At 47.3% G+C, this 15,719-nt stretch overlaps 1 protein-coding gene across 4 annotated transcripts in view; it reads left to right on the top strand.

Annotated features, from left to right (window-relative positions):
- The window catches only part of KLHL3 (kelch like family member 3), a 207,913-nt gene that overhangs the window by 139,178 nt on the left and 53,016 nt on the right, over nt 1-15,719 (top strand). For all 4 annotated transcript variants that reach the window (XR_012647666.1, XM_075010019.1, XM_075010018.1 and 1 more), the window contains 2 exons: nt 5,451-5,567; nt 10,007-10,156. Coding sequence is in view for 3 of the 4 variants with exons in the window: in XM_075010019.1 (XP_074866120.1) it covers nt 5,451-5,567; nt 10,007-10,156 (267 nt within the window). In the remaining variant the exon portion in view is untranslated. The remainder of the gene's footprint in view (nt 1-5,450; nt 5,568-10,006; nt 10,157-15,719) is intronic.

The following is a 15,719-nucleotide window of genomic DNA, read 5'->3' as shown; positions in this document are numbered from 1 at the left end:
CTGCTTCATAGGCATTGCGAGGATGAATACACCAAACAGATTGCAAGGTGCACAGGTTTTGTGGAAACGGCTGCGAGATAACCAGCTACGTTAGAGAGAGATCTGATCTCACTGGTGTGACAGGATCTTTCACACGCAGAATCTGAGCTGTAGATGTGCAATGAATTGGTCACCAGGCAACAAAAAGGGAAAAAGCGAGGTGTCATGCTGTACGTCTGGCTTTGCCACGGATTTGCTCTGCTTCTCCTGAGCAGCGCTCACAGGGTTTTATGAGCTTTTCCCACTGCGCTGCTGACACACCTGCTATGATTGAAAAATAACCATTACTGCCCGTGTTCCCATGGTACAGAAAGCCAGGGTTTCACTCTTCTGTTCTGGAATTCATAGAATGGAAAATGTCATTTCATTGATAGGTTTGGAAGCTGAGCATGCAAGACTATAAAGAAAATGTAAGTCAACCTGCCCATTCAAAACAATAGAAATTAACAACAGGCTAGATATGCAAAGAACAGGATTAATATAGATAGCACGGTGTGTTTTTTCATTTAAAGAATCTTCCAAAATTGTAGGTCATATTGACAGAGTAGTGTAATCTTCATTGTTACAGGGAGTAAAATTTCTTCAGCCTTTCATATTGATCTCTTCCAATATTCTTATTGTATAATGGCTTATTTTTAAAAATAATTCGATACTGTAAGTAGACAAATGTTTAAAATGGCCCAGAGCTGAATTGGTATGACCAGATTTTATGAGGCGCAGATGCTTTACAGTACATTGAACTCTTCATGGATAAAGAAATAAGTGGAAATGTCTGTTCTTGATGTGTCTTCTGTGTATAATGCAACCAATGACCCAGTAAATTCCATCTTCCAGAATAGTGGACGTGTTACAAGCAGACTCCTGGAGGCCCAAACTGTAACAAGCACAAGGAGGCATTGCTTTAGAATACTCCCCTTGCCCAAGCAATGAAGGGTCCTGTGGCACCTTCTAGACTAACAGAAAAGTTTTGAGCATGAACTTTCGTGAGCACAGACTCACTTCATCAGATGCTGGTCTTGGAAATCTGCAGGGCCAGGTATAAATAAGCCAGAGCAAGGGTTGGGGTAACAAGGTTAGCTCAGTCAGCAAGGGTGAGGCTTACTACCAGCAGCTGATCTGGAGGTGTGAACACCAAGGGAGGGGAAGCTGCTTTTGTATTTAGCCAGCCATTCCCAGTCTTTGTTTAAGCCTGAGCTGAGGGCGTCGAATTTGCAGATGAATTGTAGCTCAGAAATTTCTCTTTGGAGTCTGGTCCTGAAATTTCTTTGCTGTAGGATAGCTACTTTTAAGTCTGCTACTGTGTGGCCTGGGAGATTGAAGTGCTCTCCTGCGGGTCTTTGTATATTGCCATTTCTGATATCTGATTTGTGTGCGTTTATTCTTTTACGTAGTGACTGTCCAGTTTGTCTGATGTATATAGCAGAGGGGCATTGCTGGCACATGATGGCATAAATTATATTGGTAGATGTGCAGCTTTGTCAGCTTGTTGAGTTATCCTCTTAGTCCCTCTGTGTGCCTGGGTGTATCCCTTCCACCTTACTTCATGGCGTCTGTGACTGCAGATGTCATATGTAGAAAAAGGATCATACGCCTGAAAACTAGGAGTTAACAGTGCATAAAACTGGGGCTTTGCAGTAACTTGCAGTAGTGGTAAAAATCCAGCCCCCACTCTGTTAGCGTTTGTGAGCCTTGAGGCATGCGTGCGAGGGAGGGAAGTTCTATTACCCCAATTTACAGAGTGGGTGGGGGAGTAAGACTAAGATCACACAGGGTACGTCTACACAGGACTTGAAGCAAGGGGGAACGAATCTCCCAGCCAAGGTTGATGGACTTGGATTAGCAGAGCTTGCCACTAGCCCTCTACAGCTACGTCTACACTACCATGGAAGATCGACCCGCTCAGGCAAATTAGCTGAGTGCAGAGATGTCTATTTTAGCTACAAAATTGGCTTAACTAGAATTGTATATCTGAGATTGACATTGCGTATAGACATAGCCTAAAACTAGCTCCTATGAACAGCACTTGGGTGTTGTGGCTCACACTACAGCAGTGGTCTCCAACCATTTTATGTCTGAGATCACTTTTCAAACCCCTTTCCCAAAGCCCTGCCCACTCCATTTCCCCTTCTGTCTGTCACTTGCTCTCCACCCTCTCTCGTTTTCACTGCACTGGGGCTGCGGGGTTGAGTTTCAGGAGGGAGTGAGGGGTGCAAGCTCTGGGAGGAGTTTGGGTGCAGAAGGGAGCTCCAGGCTGGGGCAGAGCATTGGCGTGCAGGAGGAGGTGCTGGCTCTGGCAGGGGGCTCGAAGCTGAGGGGATCTTGAGGGTACAGGAGGGTTTGCTGACTCTGGGAAAGGGGTCAGAGCAAGGACCAGGGTGCAAGGTGCAGGTTGTAGCTGGGAGCAGACGCTCATCAAAGATGACTTGTGGCTGGCAGCACAGCAGGCTGAGACAGGCTGTCTGCCAGACACGACCCCATGCCACCCCCAGAAGTGGTCAGCTGCAGGCTCATTTCTGTGCTTCCCTGGGTGGGGGAGTGTCAACATGACTGCACACTTCCTTTGTCCCCCTGCGCTGTCCTCAGCACCTGTTGGCCAGGAGCCAGCCAATGGGAGCTGCAGGCCCAGGCAGCTTGGAGAGACATGCTGCCGCTTTCTCCGCAAGGGGAGCACAGACAAGCCTGCAGCATCTGCTTTTGGGAGCAACGTGGGGCCATGGCAGACAGGCAGCCCGTCTGAGCCCTGCTGTGCTGGTGGATTTCAGTAGCCTAGAAATCACAATTGCGTGGCTGAGGTTCCAGGATCGACTGGTTAACTACTGTGCCCGAGCTTCAGCCCTGTGTTGAGAAGCTTGCTGCCTCCAAAATTTCCATGTAGCCAGAACCACAGCGAGCTGAATCCCAGTCTGTGTCCTGGGCTAAAATTTGCTTATTGATCTGTCATTTAAACCTTATAGCATAACTTCAGGCTGTGAGCCTGGTCCTCCGGGGACATGCACCTCATGCCACAGCACAGCTGATGCAGAGCTTGTCCCTAGTCGTTGGGGTCATCAGATCTGTGTGAGGAAAAGCCAAAATTCACTCTGTCTTCTCTCAGGTAGTGTGCACCGAGAGAGTAGTCCAACCCCATCTAAAAGCTTTTTGGGTGGTTCTGGTCTTTTCCTACGCTTTGTCTGCAAGTGAGCGCTCCCTTTCTCCTGAATTTGTAGGCTGTGCCTTTGTTTGGGTAGTTGGCTCTCACCAAACTGAAGAGAGGAAATTGCCCCAGTTCCAATAGCTTGTCTTCCTCACGCCCAGGTTTTCTGTGGTGTGTGGCTTGAAAGGTGTGTCTGAAAGTCACAGGGGCTCTGCAAGCAGTTGAAGGCTTTGAGGCCATTTGGATTCTGTTGGGTTGTGCTCTAGAGGGTGTGTGGAATTGTGCCCTGAGATACGAAAATGGATCGGGACCTGGTGGCAGTTTCAGTTCTGCAGAACAGTGAAAACAAAGGTGGAAGCTGGCAACTTTTGAAATAAAAGTTGGGATTTTGGATTAAGATTTTTCCTCTCAAAAATTGAATTGAGCATTATTGAAAGGTGCTGTAGGTCCACCTTGTGAGCCTGAATTTTTCCTTGTGTCCACAGATTAGGTACAGCATGGGTAGCGTGAGTATAATCTTCCTCCATGCTATGCTGGCAGTAGTAGTGTCCTATTTTGTATGGTGAGACAGCCACCAACTGTTTTTTTGACTAAATTGAGAGCAATAGAATATCTGCCCTTCCATAACATTAATTTCACCAAACTGGAGGCCTGAAACCTAACATAACTGCCTACCAGAAGAAACTAAGATACTTGTGGGACTGATCGTTTGGTGGCTGCCTCAGAAGGTCAAAACTGGAAGGCTCTCACGACTCTGCCTATGTCTACACTAGACTAAGATAGTCGACCACAGTTATACAATTCTAACTATGCCAGTTGCATAGCTAATTAACGTATCTGCTCTTGGCTAACTTGTCTGTCAATACAAAAGAAGGTCGATAGAGCTTCTCCCTCACTCCTCATGAGAAGTGGAGGGGTCGATTGCGACCCCAGAGAGGCCGATTTCGCACATCCATGTTAGACATGCAAAATCGAACCCCAGAAGATTCTCTGAGTGGGTCAATCTTCTGGGGTAATGTAGACATAGCCTCTGAGTGTGCCAGATTCCAAGGTTCTGGATGTAAGGGAAACACTTCAAAGCTCTTAGGAAAGAGTGTTAATATTTTGAGTTGGTGGGAACATGGGAATTATCACTCCTTCTGTTGCGAGGACCTGGCTTGTATTACATAATACTTCCAGCTACCTGGCTCCCTTTTCCTACTCTGCAGGTTTTCTCTGGAATGCCTTTTAAGTTTCTTGGTAGGTTTTAAATCCCTGTCTACACTAGTGTTATAGCTGTTGTGGTTTCAGCTTCTTTGTGGATGGGCCTTTACTAACTGGTCTTTATTAGCCAAATACTGAACAGCATGGGCAGAATGAAAAGCTTTTTAAAATGTATCCCAGCACACACAGACTTCTAGGATTGTGCATGGGTGTGTTTGTAGGGCATATTCTCCACTGCCGCTACTGCTGTGCACAGTGCCTGGCCAATTACGATGTTCTGGCCACAAGTTTGGCTGCTTATCTGAACTGTTGTGTCTGGAACTGGAGCCAGAAGCCTTCTTCGCTAAATTGTCAACGCTGCCTTCTTTCTCTGCTGGATGCACGGAGCTTTTCTATTTTGTGGTGTTTGGGTATTTTAGCTCAGATCTGAAACAAGGCAGCACAAAGGAGGATGAAATTTTAGAAGTGGAGCAACAATCAACGTAATAGGGGTGTCACTGCACATGTTGTGAATGTGTTCCATAGTCGTTTCTGGATATAGGAAGGTGGTGGTAAAGGGATTTTAGTCTGATTTTATGCACTGAATTAACATGTGATTCCAAAACATATATGAAGCTGATCTGCCTGATCATTCAGGTCTTATGAATCCTAAATCCTTGTGTGATTTTTTTTTTTCATTTTTTTTTTTAAAAATGTCCAGGACGAATGCTGAAAGTCTAACTGGGTTTTATCTTCATTCCGGTACCTAATGCAAGAGAGATGTATGTTCTGGGTTGGGTGACCTGCTTCACTTGGAGAGTGTTGTGGATCATCTAATAACCTAGCAGGATTTATCAAGGTGTGCAACCCTGTTCTCTGGACACATGCAATCAGTGAAAATGTTGTTTGTGCTCTGAGTATAGGAAGCCTGCTGCCTCTACCTGTCTTCATTGTTATCTGCTAGAGCTCTTATCCCTGGTGTGTTTTTTTTCACCTTGCTTTAGAAACTGCAAAACTGACACTGAAACCACTACGTCTCCAGCTTTGATAATTACTGAGGAGGCAGATTTTCTATAATTGTACTCTCTCTGCATAGGTCTTTGAAGCTGTTATATCTTGGATAAATTATGAGAAAGACTCTCGCCTAGAGCACATGGCTAAACTGATGGAGCATGTTCGTCTGCCCCTTTTGCCCAGAGATTATCTTGTACAGGTTAGTGCATTTAAAAATGCAATTTTCACGTTAAAAGTGAGCCTAGGTCTGTAGGTGGTGTGCTTGAAGGCTTCTGTTGTGGGTAGTGTGGCATTTATCTCTGTGGGCTGACAGAGTTGATACCAAATCAACACGGTTTCAAAGGCTGCACAGCAGCGTTATTTCAGAATAAGCTGTTCCAGAAGAGCTTTTCCTGAGTAGTTTATTTCGAAATAGCACATCTACACACCCAATGCATATGGAAATAGGGCATCCGCACAATCGCATTTGAGGCCACCTGAGACCAGTTCACGCCAGGCATCAGATCAGTAATTGCTTCATGTGGCTGCTGCTTGAGGCTGAAGCTTGTGCTTAAAGGAACTCCCCTAGACAGCCGTTTCTCTGGTTTCCCTGCTTGCTTGCCTACATCTCTGAGGGACAGCAAAACATTTCTATCGTGTGCTCTGGTTGCCCCAGTCCAGGACACCACTGTACTCTCCGCTACGGAGCCAGCGCAGCACACCGGTAGTCCTCAGCTCTTACAGCTTTTGCTGCAAATCATGCATCACTTTCTGCAGGCTGCCCCTCAAGCTCTGCAGAAGCCCATCCACCAGCCCTTGTGGCAGACTCTCCTTTGATATGTGGGGGAATTGCTCCGGCAGCTGGAGGTCCCGCACCGTGGTTCAGACGCTGAGTCCCACCGCATCTGGCATTTGGATGCCAGTTTGGACAGTTGGGACCACATCGTTCTGGAGCAATGGGGAGACAAACAATGGCTCCAGAACTTCAGGATGTCAAAGACCACCTTCCTCAAGCTCTCTGAGCACTTTGTACCTGCCCTGAGGTGATGGGACACACACAGGAGGCCCACCATTCCCCAGCAGAAGCATGTTGCCATCACCCTCTGGAAACTCCATGCTGGATAACTAGTGATCCATGGGAAACCAGTTTGGCATGTGGAGATCGACTGTCATTGCCCTGGTCATGCAGGTATGGCATTCTCAGGCTATTGTTGCAGGATGGCAGTGGAAGGATGGAATGGGCCCTCCCTCTCCACGGAAGGGGAGTTGGGGGTGGTGCAAGCTCCCTCCACTGGAAGGTTTCTTCTGTCCCACCCTTGCCAACCCTGCCAGGGTGAGTGAGATTGCAGGGGGTTGGTCTTGATGTGGGGGTTGGGGGAAGAGACTAGCAGAGGGGGGAACTGGCCGGCACCCCTGTGATTCTCAGTTTGTCTCCTTTTGCAGGTGGTCGGGGCATCAACAGCATCCTTCTGTGCAGTCATACACCTAGCAGATGTGGACACCATCATCAAGGGATTTGATGCCCTGGGCTTCCCCAACTGCGGCGGGGGAGTAGGACAGGAATCAACAAGGCACACGTCCCTATCCATGCCCCAGACTACAAGGGAGCAGGCTACATTAACAGAAGGGGATACTTTTCGATGGTCCTGCAGGCTGTGACTGACCACTGGGGCCAGTTCATGGATGCATATGTCAGATGCTGAGGGAAGGTCATGATGCACATGTGTTCAACTGCTCAGGCCTGTTCCGGATGCTGCACACCGGAACTTCCCCAACCGCAACATCTGGGTTGGGGACATGGATATGCTTGTCTGCCTGGTGGGGAATGAGGCCTGTCCCCTGCAGCCATGGCTCATGAAGCCCTACACAAGCCACCTCAGCCCCTCACAACAGGCGTTTAATGCCAGGCTGAGTGTGGCCCGCATGGTGGTTGTGTGTGTCTTCGGCCACTTGAGGGCGCATGTTAGATGTCTTCTCACCCGCCTGGGTGTGGGGTTACGCAACATCCCAGAGGTGGTGGCTGCATGCTGTGTTCTGCACAACATGTGTGAACGGAAAAGGGAGGCCTTCATGCCAGAGTGGGATGTGGAGGCTGATGGCTTAGGAGGGGCCTACGAGCAGCCACCCATGGCTGCAATTGGGCAGGCCCATCAGGGGCTGTGCACATCCATGAGGCCCTGAAGGAGACTTTCTTCTCTGGGGAGCACTGACATTGTCCCCTGGGCTACCCCATGGGGGGCTTCAACTTCATCCATCAGTGCCATCCCTCCACTTATCCCTTCCACCCTCCATTTCCTAATGACTGAACATAAACTTTTTTTGGAAAAACTAAACAGTCTGTATTTTGCATAAGTGGGGAGAGTGGGTAAAGAACCTGGGAGAGGGGAGGAGGAGAGAGGGTGGAAGGATGAGGGTAGTGAGAACCATGGAGGAGGGCGGAAGCGGGAGGAGAGGCTCAGGGCTTGGGCTGGGAGTGGTGCTGGCCTCTGTGGATCCCACTGCCACACATGCGGGGGCCTTGGCATCCATGAAGGGGTACGGAGGGAGAGGCGGGAGAAGGAGGAGGAGCGATAGCAGGAGAAGGAGCAGAGGCTGGAGTGGTAGGAGGCAGCATGCTCTGCACAAGGGTGGCCATTATTCCAGAGTCACTTTGCTGTGTAGCCACACCCAAACTGAGTGGGAGCTAAAGATGACTCAATCGCAGGAAAACCTTTTTCTCCCTAAATATTATCTTTATGCTAGTAGGCAGTGTGAAAGACAATACTCTGCGTCCTAAAACTGCCACAAATATAGATTTTTAAAAATGCTCCTGCTCACCTGTTTTTATAGCAGATTAAGTTAAGGGGCTGATTCTGAGGCAGAATCGAGACGGAGGCTTTTGAGAATATATGTACAGCAAGACCATCTTGAGGTAAACCATTGTTACATTAGGTGTCACCAGGGGACTGTTGTTTGTACTTCAAAGTATTTTTCTTCTTAGATTACGTCTGCACTTTACGCTGAGGGCGTGATTCCCAACTTGAGGGGAGACACCCATGCTAGCTCTAATTGAGCTAACACGCCAAAAATAGTTTAGCTGCAGTGGCATGAGAGGTGGGAGGGCTTGTTGCTCCAGCTGTACACCTGTCCGACACCATAGGCATATACTGAGGGTAGCTAGGACACCTGAGCTTCTGTGGCAGTGCTCTATTTTTAGCAGTGTTAGCACAATCAACTGTGAGGCCCTCATTTTGGGCTGAGTTTCCTAACAGAGGGAATCACCCTGCATGCTGTTGTACCGCCTCCCTGCCAGGAATGGGGTATCTGTATAAATAAGTTGAACTTAAAGCTGGACTCTACACTGGGATGAGCAAAGTTTTTACGTCAGGACCCACTTTTCCTTTGTGCAATTAGCAGGGCCCCTCGACTTGTCTAATGTAATCCCAACCAACGGAAATTTCAGTTATGTTCATATGGGGGTGGGGACTTGTGGCATGTCTAAGAAAGTAAGGCTGCTTCTACACTTGCCCCCTCTTGTTGGGGTGGGTATGGTAATGAGGAAATTCAAAGCGGGCTAATGATGTGCTCATGTGCATATTCAGTGCCTCATTAGCATAATGACAGCCACGTGAATTTTGAAATGCAGACTGGCAATGTACATGCTTGGAAATAAGTGCCCCACTTCGACGCTCCCTTACTCAATCTAGTTCTGTGGGAGAAAGGGAATGTCGAAGTGGGGCTCTGATTTCGAAGCTGCCCTGATCTACACTGTCAATCTGCAATTCGAAGTCTGCACTTTGAAATCCACGTGGCTGCTATTTTGCTAATGAGGCTCTGAATATACACGTTAGCACCTCATTAGCCTGCTTCCAGTTGCTTCATTACCATGTCCCCTCTGGAGTGTAGAAGCAGCCTCAGTCTGTAGAATGTAAAAACTTGATTAATTGTTACATCATTGTGAGTACACAAACATAAAAACAGTAACAGATGTCAGTATTTTTAATGAGATGGATGAGCTTGAGACCCAGCAGCCGATTGTGCTGTCCCCCCCACACAGCAGATGCCCATCCTGCACTTTGCGCACCCCTTCTCTACATCACTGCATTCTCCTTCACTGAGAAGCCAACCAGCAAGGCCCCAGAGATCTGCTGCTCCTCAGCAGGGGTAGGGCTGGTACCAGAACAGGAGATACGTATTGGAAGAAGGGGCAGCAATAGCGCAAGTGGTAGTTGCTCTGTCTTTGGCTTTTGGTGATCCCCATCCCATGTCTTCCAAGCCAGGTCTGCTCTTTGGACAGAGGTGAGTAAGGGCAGAGTAGTTCAGGGCACAACCTGTGGCTTGGTTATGGGACTCCATCCTTCCCAGCCTTAAACTGCATGGTTGGCGTACAATGCCAATACTTGAGTTTGAAATGGGTGCAGCGTGACTCCCATTCATTCAGGAAAAACAGGGCCTTTCTGCAGAATGGGTTTAGTTTCCAGTATGAGGATGAAAGCATCCCAGAGTGTGTGGATGCAGTTATATGACTTCAGAACAGATGGACTAATGTTGCTGGTATTCGTCCTCACCAAGGTACTTTTTACAAAAAAAAAAAACAAAAAAAACCCTTTCCTGTCTCTTCTCTGAAACTTCCCAGTGAAATACATACCTTTAAAACAATCTTTTGATTGGCCTTCCCAGACAGTTGAAGAAGAAGCTTTAATCAAGAACAACAACACGTGTAAAGACTTCCTTATTGAGGCCATGAAATATCACTTGCTTCCTCTGGATCAAAGGCAGTTGATAAAGAACCCTAGAACAAAGCCACGGACTCCGGTTAGCCTGCCAAAGGTAAGCTACGTTCTCTTCCGAAACAGAGAAACGTAGGAAGCAAAATGTACTGGGATGTCTCTTTTTTAGTTTTGGATATTGCATCATTAGAGACCTCTTTCACCTTTGAATGGCTGGAGGTTGTTCTCCAGCTAGATTTCATCCCATTGTTATTTTTCAGTGCTTGTGAAGAGGACTTTGATCCAAACCTTGCTGAAATTAGCCTGACAATAGTACATGTGCTACAGTCCCGTCTCCCCCCCCCCCCGTGACGGGAATGCCCAGGATACAATGAGTAGTTAGGCTGATCCTTTTTGTGTTGCCTGAACAGAATGCAGACAAGCATCTGCCTCACAGTCTCGAGATGGAGCCAGGATCCCAGAGCTGGATCTGAGGGCAGCTGAAGCCCAGATGGGAAGTGGGCCTACCTCTGTGTCTCTCAGGGGGCAAGGGAGAAGATTAGAACTTGATGGTGCTAAGAAAGGCCTCAGCCATTTATCCCCAAAATACCAGATTCTCAAGGAGGGAAGGAGCGATTCCAACCCATCATCTACTAGTGGCCAAGACAGACCTGCGAAGAGTTTTCCAGGCCTGGGCCAAGGAAGGTCCCTGTGTGTTTGTGCAGGAAAGCAGCTGATCCACTGGGTATGGCAAGTTGTCTGTGAAAGAAGCTGCTTCACCTTCTGTGTGTGTGTGGAGACCAGCCGGGGGGACTGGGACAAAGGAGAGATGTGATGGAGTGGGGGATACCTGTGTGTGTGTGAGTGGCTCACAGAGGGTGTGGGGCTCCTGCTGAGGGTAACCCTGACAACCAGGTAACACCTTTGTACTGCAGACAAAGGAGGAGGTGGAGCCTGAGGGGTTTGAATTGGAACTGGGAGTTGGAAGCAGTTAGTCTGGGCTGAGGGAGAGAAAGACAAAGGAGGGGGCAAGAATAGACTGCTATCTTGGAAGCCTGCAGAGTAGCTGATTATTCTACCTGTGTTCGGAAATAGGGCTAGCGTTTTTCCTGGGAATTGCAGATTAGGGAGTGTTCCGACCATTTAAAAACAGGGTTAGACACTCGCATGAATAATCACAGCATTGGCAGCTCCATCAGGTTGTTTAGCTGTTGTTCGAAAAAGCAAGGAAGCCTGCTGCATTGGTGCCTGAGCCCACTGATAATTAGTAAGTTTTACGAAAATAATTCCTTTTATGGGCGAGTAATTTCATAGTAGTCCATCCCCTGGTTATAGTTATAGTTGTATCACCTTCCTGTGATACTGTCCATAGTAACAGGGACGTGATACTGAAGTAGACAAGTCTGAGCCAATATGGCAGTTTCTGTTTTCCAATTTCTCACAGTTTGGTTCTCTAAATATTTCATTTTGGATCACCTGAAGTCTTGCGTGGGCTACAGATAGTCTGGCGCCAAGATTCCCTCAAAGCTGTGCACTTGAGCGGCCCCCCCCGCCCCAGGAGCAATTCAAATGCTGTCCAGCTGATTAGAGCACCGACAGCTCGGTTATGTGCTTCTATTGGTGGTGTACATTTGCACATGCCTTGTTGCATGTAATAAAATTTATTCTGCACATGGATGGAAAAAATTAGACAATATTGGTCAGGAGTCAGGACTGTATTTGAAAACTGCTGGTCCATGGGACAAACGGGTTTACAGTGCTCAGAGGGTTGGCTGAGATTTCTGCAGTGTGAAGTAGCATGACTACTCTGCAGTCAGGGAGGGTGGTGGTGTTTCCAGCTCTCATAGTTCATCTGCATGGTGGAGGTGGAGCCAGATATAGCCCAAAAAAGCCTTATCTGAAAACTGGTTCATAGCAAGTTCTAAGCAGCTACTAAAAATAGATGCAGCATAAGAAAAATAACTCCGTGATTCCCTGTGTTGACATTGGAGCTTCGCCAGTAAGGAAGAAAGATGGCAAAGGAAAATGATGCCCCATCCCCAAAGCACACAGGAGGTTGGGGGTGATGTTGCACAGAAAATTGCTACTGAAGTTATTAATGAGAATTCAGACTGTAAGGTGTCAGATCATCGGCATAGGCTGTCAGGTATAAACCACGGGAAGCCAGATTTTGTGACACTGTACCTGTTTTATTTTAGGAGGCAGTATTCAGATAGTGCTGGATTGTGGATGTTTATTTGCAGCTCTGTAGAGTGCATCTGTTGTGGGGCAAGCATGTCTACCCATTTAGGCGGGGTGGTGGAGGTGGGCAATAGCCTCTGAGCCCCCTCAGGGCACTCAACTCCACATGTAAACTCAGTTTGGAAAACAGAGATGAGAACAGCGCCCTCCTTCCATAGGGCAGGATGGCCTGCTGGCCAGTCAGTAACCCTGAGTTCATGCAGGGCAGCATGGCCCAGCTGCCACAATCTGTACCAGTGCTCCCTTCCTTCAGGATTGTGATCAGTGTGGAGCTTCCTCGTGGAGAAACCATGCTCTTGTCTGTTGCTGTTACCAGTGTGGGATTGTTTCCTGCTGTGTACTCCAATGTTTTGTCAATTCCTTGTTTTAAATGTCTTTCCTTCCTTTTCCTCGGGAGGCTACTCCACAGTAAGCAGGTCACCCTTCTTAGGAAATGCTTCTTCATAACTTTCTACCTTGTCACCTCAATTTCATGCTAACACTGCTACTTTCAGCACTTATCCAGAGGCCTATCAATTTTTTAGGCCCTGCAAAAACTTCTAGACTCTTATCTAACCGTCCCATTCCATGCTAACCTTTTGGGACTTGAACTCACTATCTTGACTTACTATGCTGCATAGTTGTTTCTCAGAGACTGAAATGAAGGCTTTATTTATTTATTTTCCCAGCCAGGTGTTTGTTTGATATCATACTTCCCCTATATAAAACTATGGTACGCCCACATCTTGAGTACTGTGTGCAGATGTGGTCTCCTCACCTCAAAAAAGATATCTTGGCATTAGAAAAGGTTCAGAAAAGGGCGACTAAGATGATTTGGGGTTTGGAACGGGTCCCATATGGGGAGAGGCTAGAGAGACTGGGACTTTTCAGTCTGGAAAAGAGGTGATTGAGGGGCGATATGATAGAGGTATATAAAATCATGAATGGTGTGGAGAAAGTGAATATAGAAAAATAATTTACCTTTTCCCATAATACAAGAACTAGGGGACACCAAATGAAATTGATGGGTAGTAGGTTCAAAACTAATAAAAGGAAATTTTTCTTCACACAGCACACAGTCAACCTGTGGAACTCCTTGCCGGAGGAGGCTGTGAAAGCCAGGACTCTATTAGGGTTTAAAAAAGAGCTCGATAAATTTTTGGAGGTTAGGTCCATAAATGGCTATTAGCCAGGGGTAAAGTATGGGGCCCTAGCCTTCAGTACAAGGGCAGGAGATGGATGGCAGGAGATAAATCACTTGATCATTGTCTTCTGTTCTCCTTCTCTGGGGCACCTGGCATTGGCCACTGTCGGCAGACGGGATACTGGGCTGGATGGACCTTTGGTCTGACCCAGTATGGCCATTCTTATGTTCTTATGTTCCAAGGCTTTTATCTTGGTGCCAACTCCTCCTCAGTCTTCTAAAAATACTGTCGTCTGGTGTAACGCTTGCTCCTGCTGGCACGCTGTGCTGCGATAAGAAGAATAAATCTCATTCTTGCTAGGTCCAGAGAATCAGTAGTAATGTATTCAGAGCAATGCAGTAATCACACTGCTTTTTCAATGAAGAAGCCAGAAAGTTTTAAAAATCTGCACAGGTTTCCCTGAAGCTTGGTTGCTATGGGCAGCCATCAAATGCTGAGCTTTCATCTGAATGCTCTTGCATTCCCGGACGCAGCAGTCATGTATAAGAAATGTGTACATTGAGTGCTTCAGAAAAAGCATTGAAATTTGATCCCCTTCATCAAAATAAATTTTATGATGTCCCGATTGCAAGCAACTTAGGTTAAAGTGCATTAGATTTGTGTTGGTGCACATATTGCATCAGAGACATTAAGAAGCTGACAAACACCTTTCTGTGCAATCCCCAGACAGACCTAATACTCTAATTCAGGGGTCACTGACCCCTGGCACAGATGCCAACAGTGGCAGGCGAGCTGATTTCCATTGGCTTATGAGGCTTGAGCTCAGCCCTGCCCCTCCTCTCCCGTGCAGACGACAGCTTGCTCAAAGCCATGCCCCTTGTGGATTATCAAAAAACCAGCTACTGCTGCCAACCACCACCTAAATGGCAAAGCTCTGCATCTTAATTTATTAACATAGCTGTTGAGTGCAGGACTGTTAGTGACTTTAAAAAGTATCACCGGAACTGGGACCATAGATAGAGGTCAAAAGGTCAAATTTCAGCACTCCACCTCAGAAAGTTTGCTGACCCCTGGTCTGACTCCTTATGCAGGCATGGTGCTGTCTAGGGGAGTCGTTTCCAGCCTGGGTGGTGATGTGTTGAACTGCTTCTCTTATTTAGCCTTATCAGCTTCTGTCAATAACTCTGACTGCAGCAAATAAGCAGTGGTTTAGCTGCTGAAAGGCCACTGAGATCTCCCCTGAGAGCACGAGTGCTTTGTAAGAGTCTGTGCTGGGGTGAAAAATGCCAATGCTGCATTACAAAGATACATGTGACAAAGCCTGTGTGTGATAGATAAATGGGGCGATAGGCTCCTGAATGAAGCAGGGCTGCCAAGGCTGGGCCTAAGTTACCCAGTGAGGTGTCAATGTCAGGAAAGAAACTTAGTAGAATTTTCTCAAATGACCTCTGAAGAGAGTCCTGGGGAGCAGGTGACCCAGCCAGGAGTATGGCTGCTTAGCTTTCAGATATGCATTCCCTCCCTTGAAGCAGGGGTGCTGGAACAGTAATTTTAGAGGGTATACTGAGAATCACTGAAGTAAGCTGGAAACCATGTATGTGCTGGAAACCACTTCAAGCTGGCGGTGTCCTGCAGCGTCCCTCCCACACCCCATGGACCCTTAGTTGCAGGACCTATGCTTTGAAGACCAGCAGTTTCCATTCCCTTTGGTATCTTTCCCTTTGTGGGGTGCAAGTGGTGGTGGCGGCGGGGTGTCTCCTTGAATCTCTGGGTCTCTTCAGAACTCTCCTGTTCCAGTGGGAAACATTTTGGGGCCTGGAGGGAGGTTTCAGCAGGAGTTCCTGTTGCATAAGAACATAAGAGTGGCCATACTGGGTTAGATCATGGCCCATCTTACCCAGTGTTCTGTTTGTGACTGTAAGCCACACCAACTCTTCAGAATGGTGCACAGAACAAGGTAGTTAGGGAGTAATCTATCCATCGTCCATTCCCAGCTTCTGGAAGTCAGAGGTTTGGGCTGCATCGAGCATGGGATTAAATCTGTGACTGGCTTGGCTAATAACCATTGATAGATCTATCCTGTGAATTTTTCTGGTTCTTTTTTGAACCTAGTAGTATTTTTGGCCTTTCACAACGTCCCACTCAATGAGTTCTATAGGTTAGTTGTGTGTTGTGTGGAAAAAGCTCTTTCTCTTGTTTGCATTAAACCTGCTGCCTGTCAATTTAGTTGGGTGATGCTTGGTTAGTATATTGTGTGAATGGGTAAATAACACTTCCCTGTTCATTTTGTGCCACATTATTCATGATGCTACAGACCTT

The sequence above is a fragment of the Carettochelys insculpta genome, chromosome 15, assembly GCF_033958435.1.
Source record: "Carettochelys insculpta isolate YL-2023 chromosome 15, ASM3395843v1, whole genome shotgun sequence".
In the NCBI taxonomy this organism is placed as follows: Eukaryota; Metazoa; Chordata; order Testudines; family Carettochelyidae; genus Carettochelys; species Carettochelys insculpta.
Note: the sequence above shows the minus strand (reverse complement) of the source record. Positions and strands in the feature narration are given on the sequence as shown.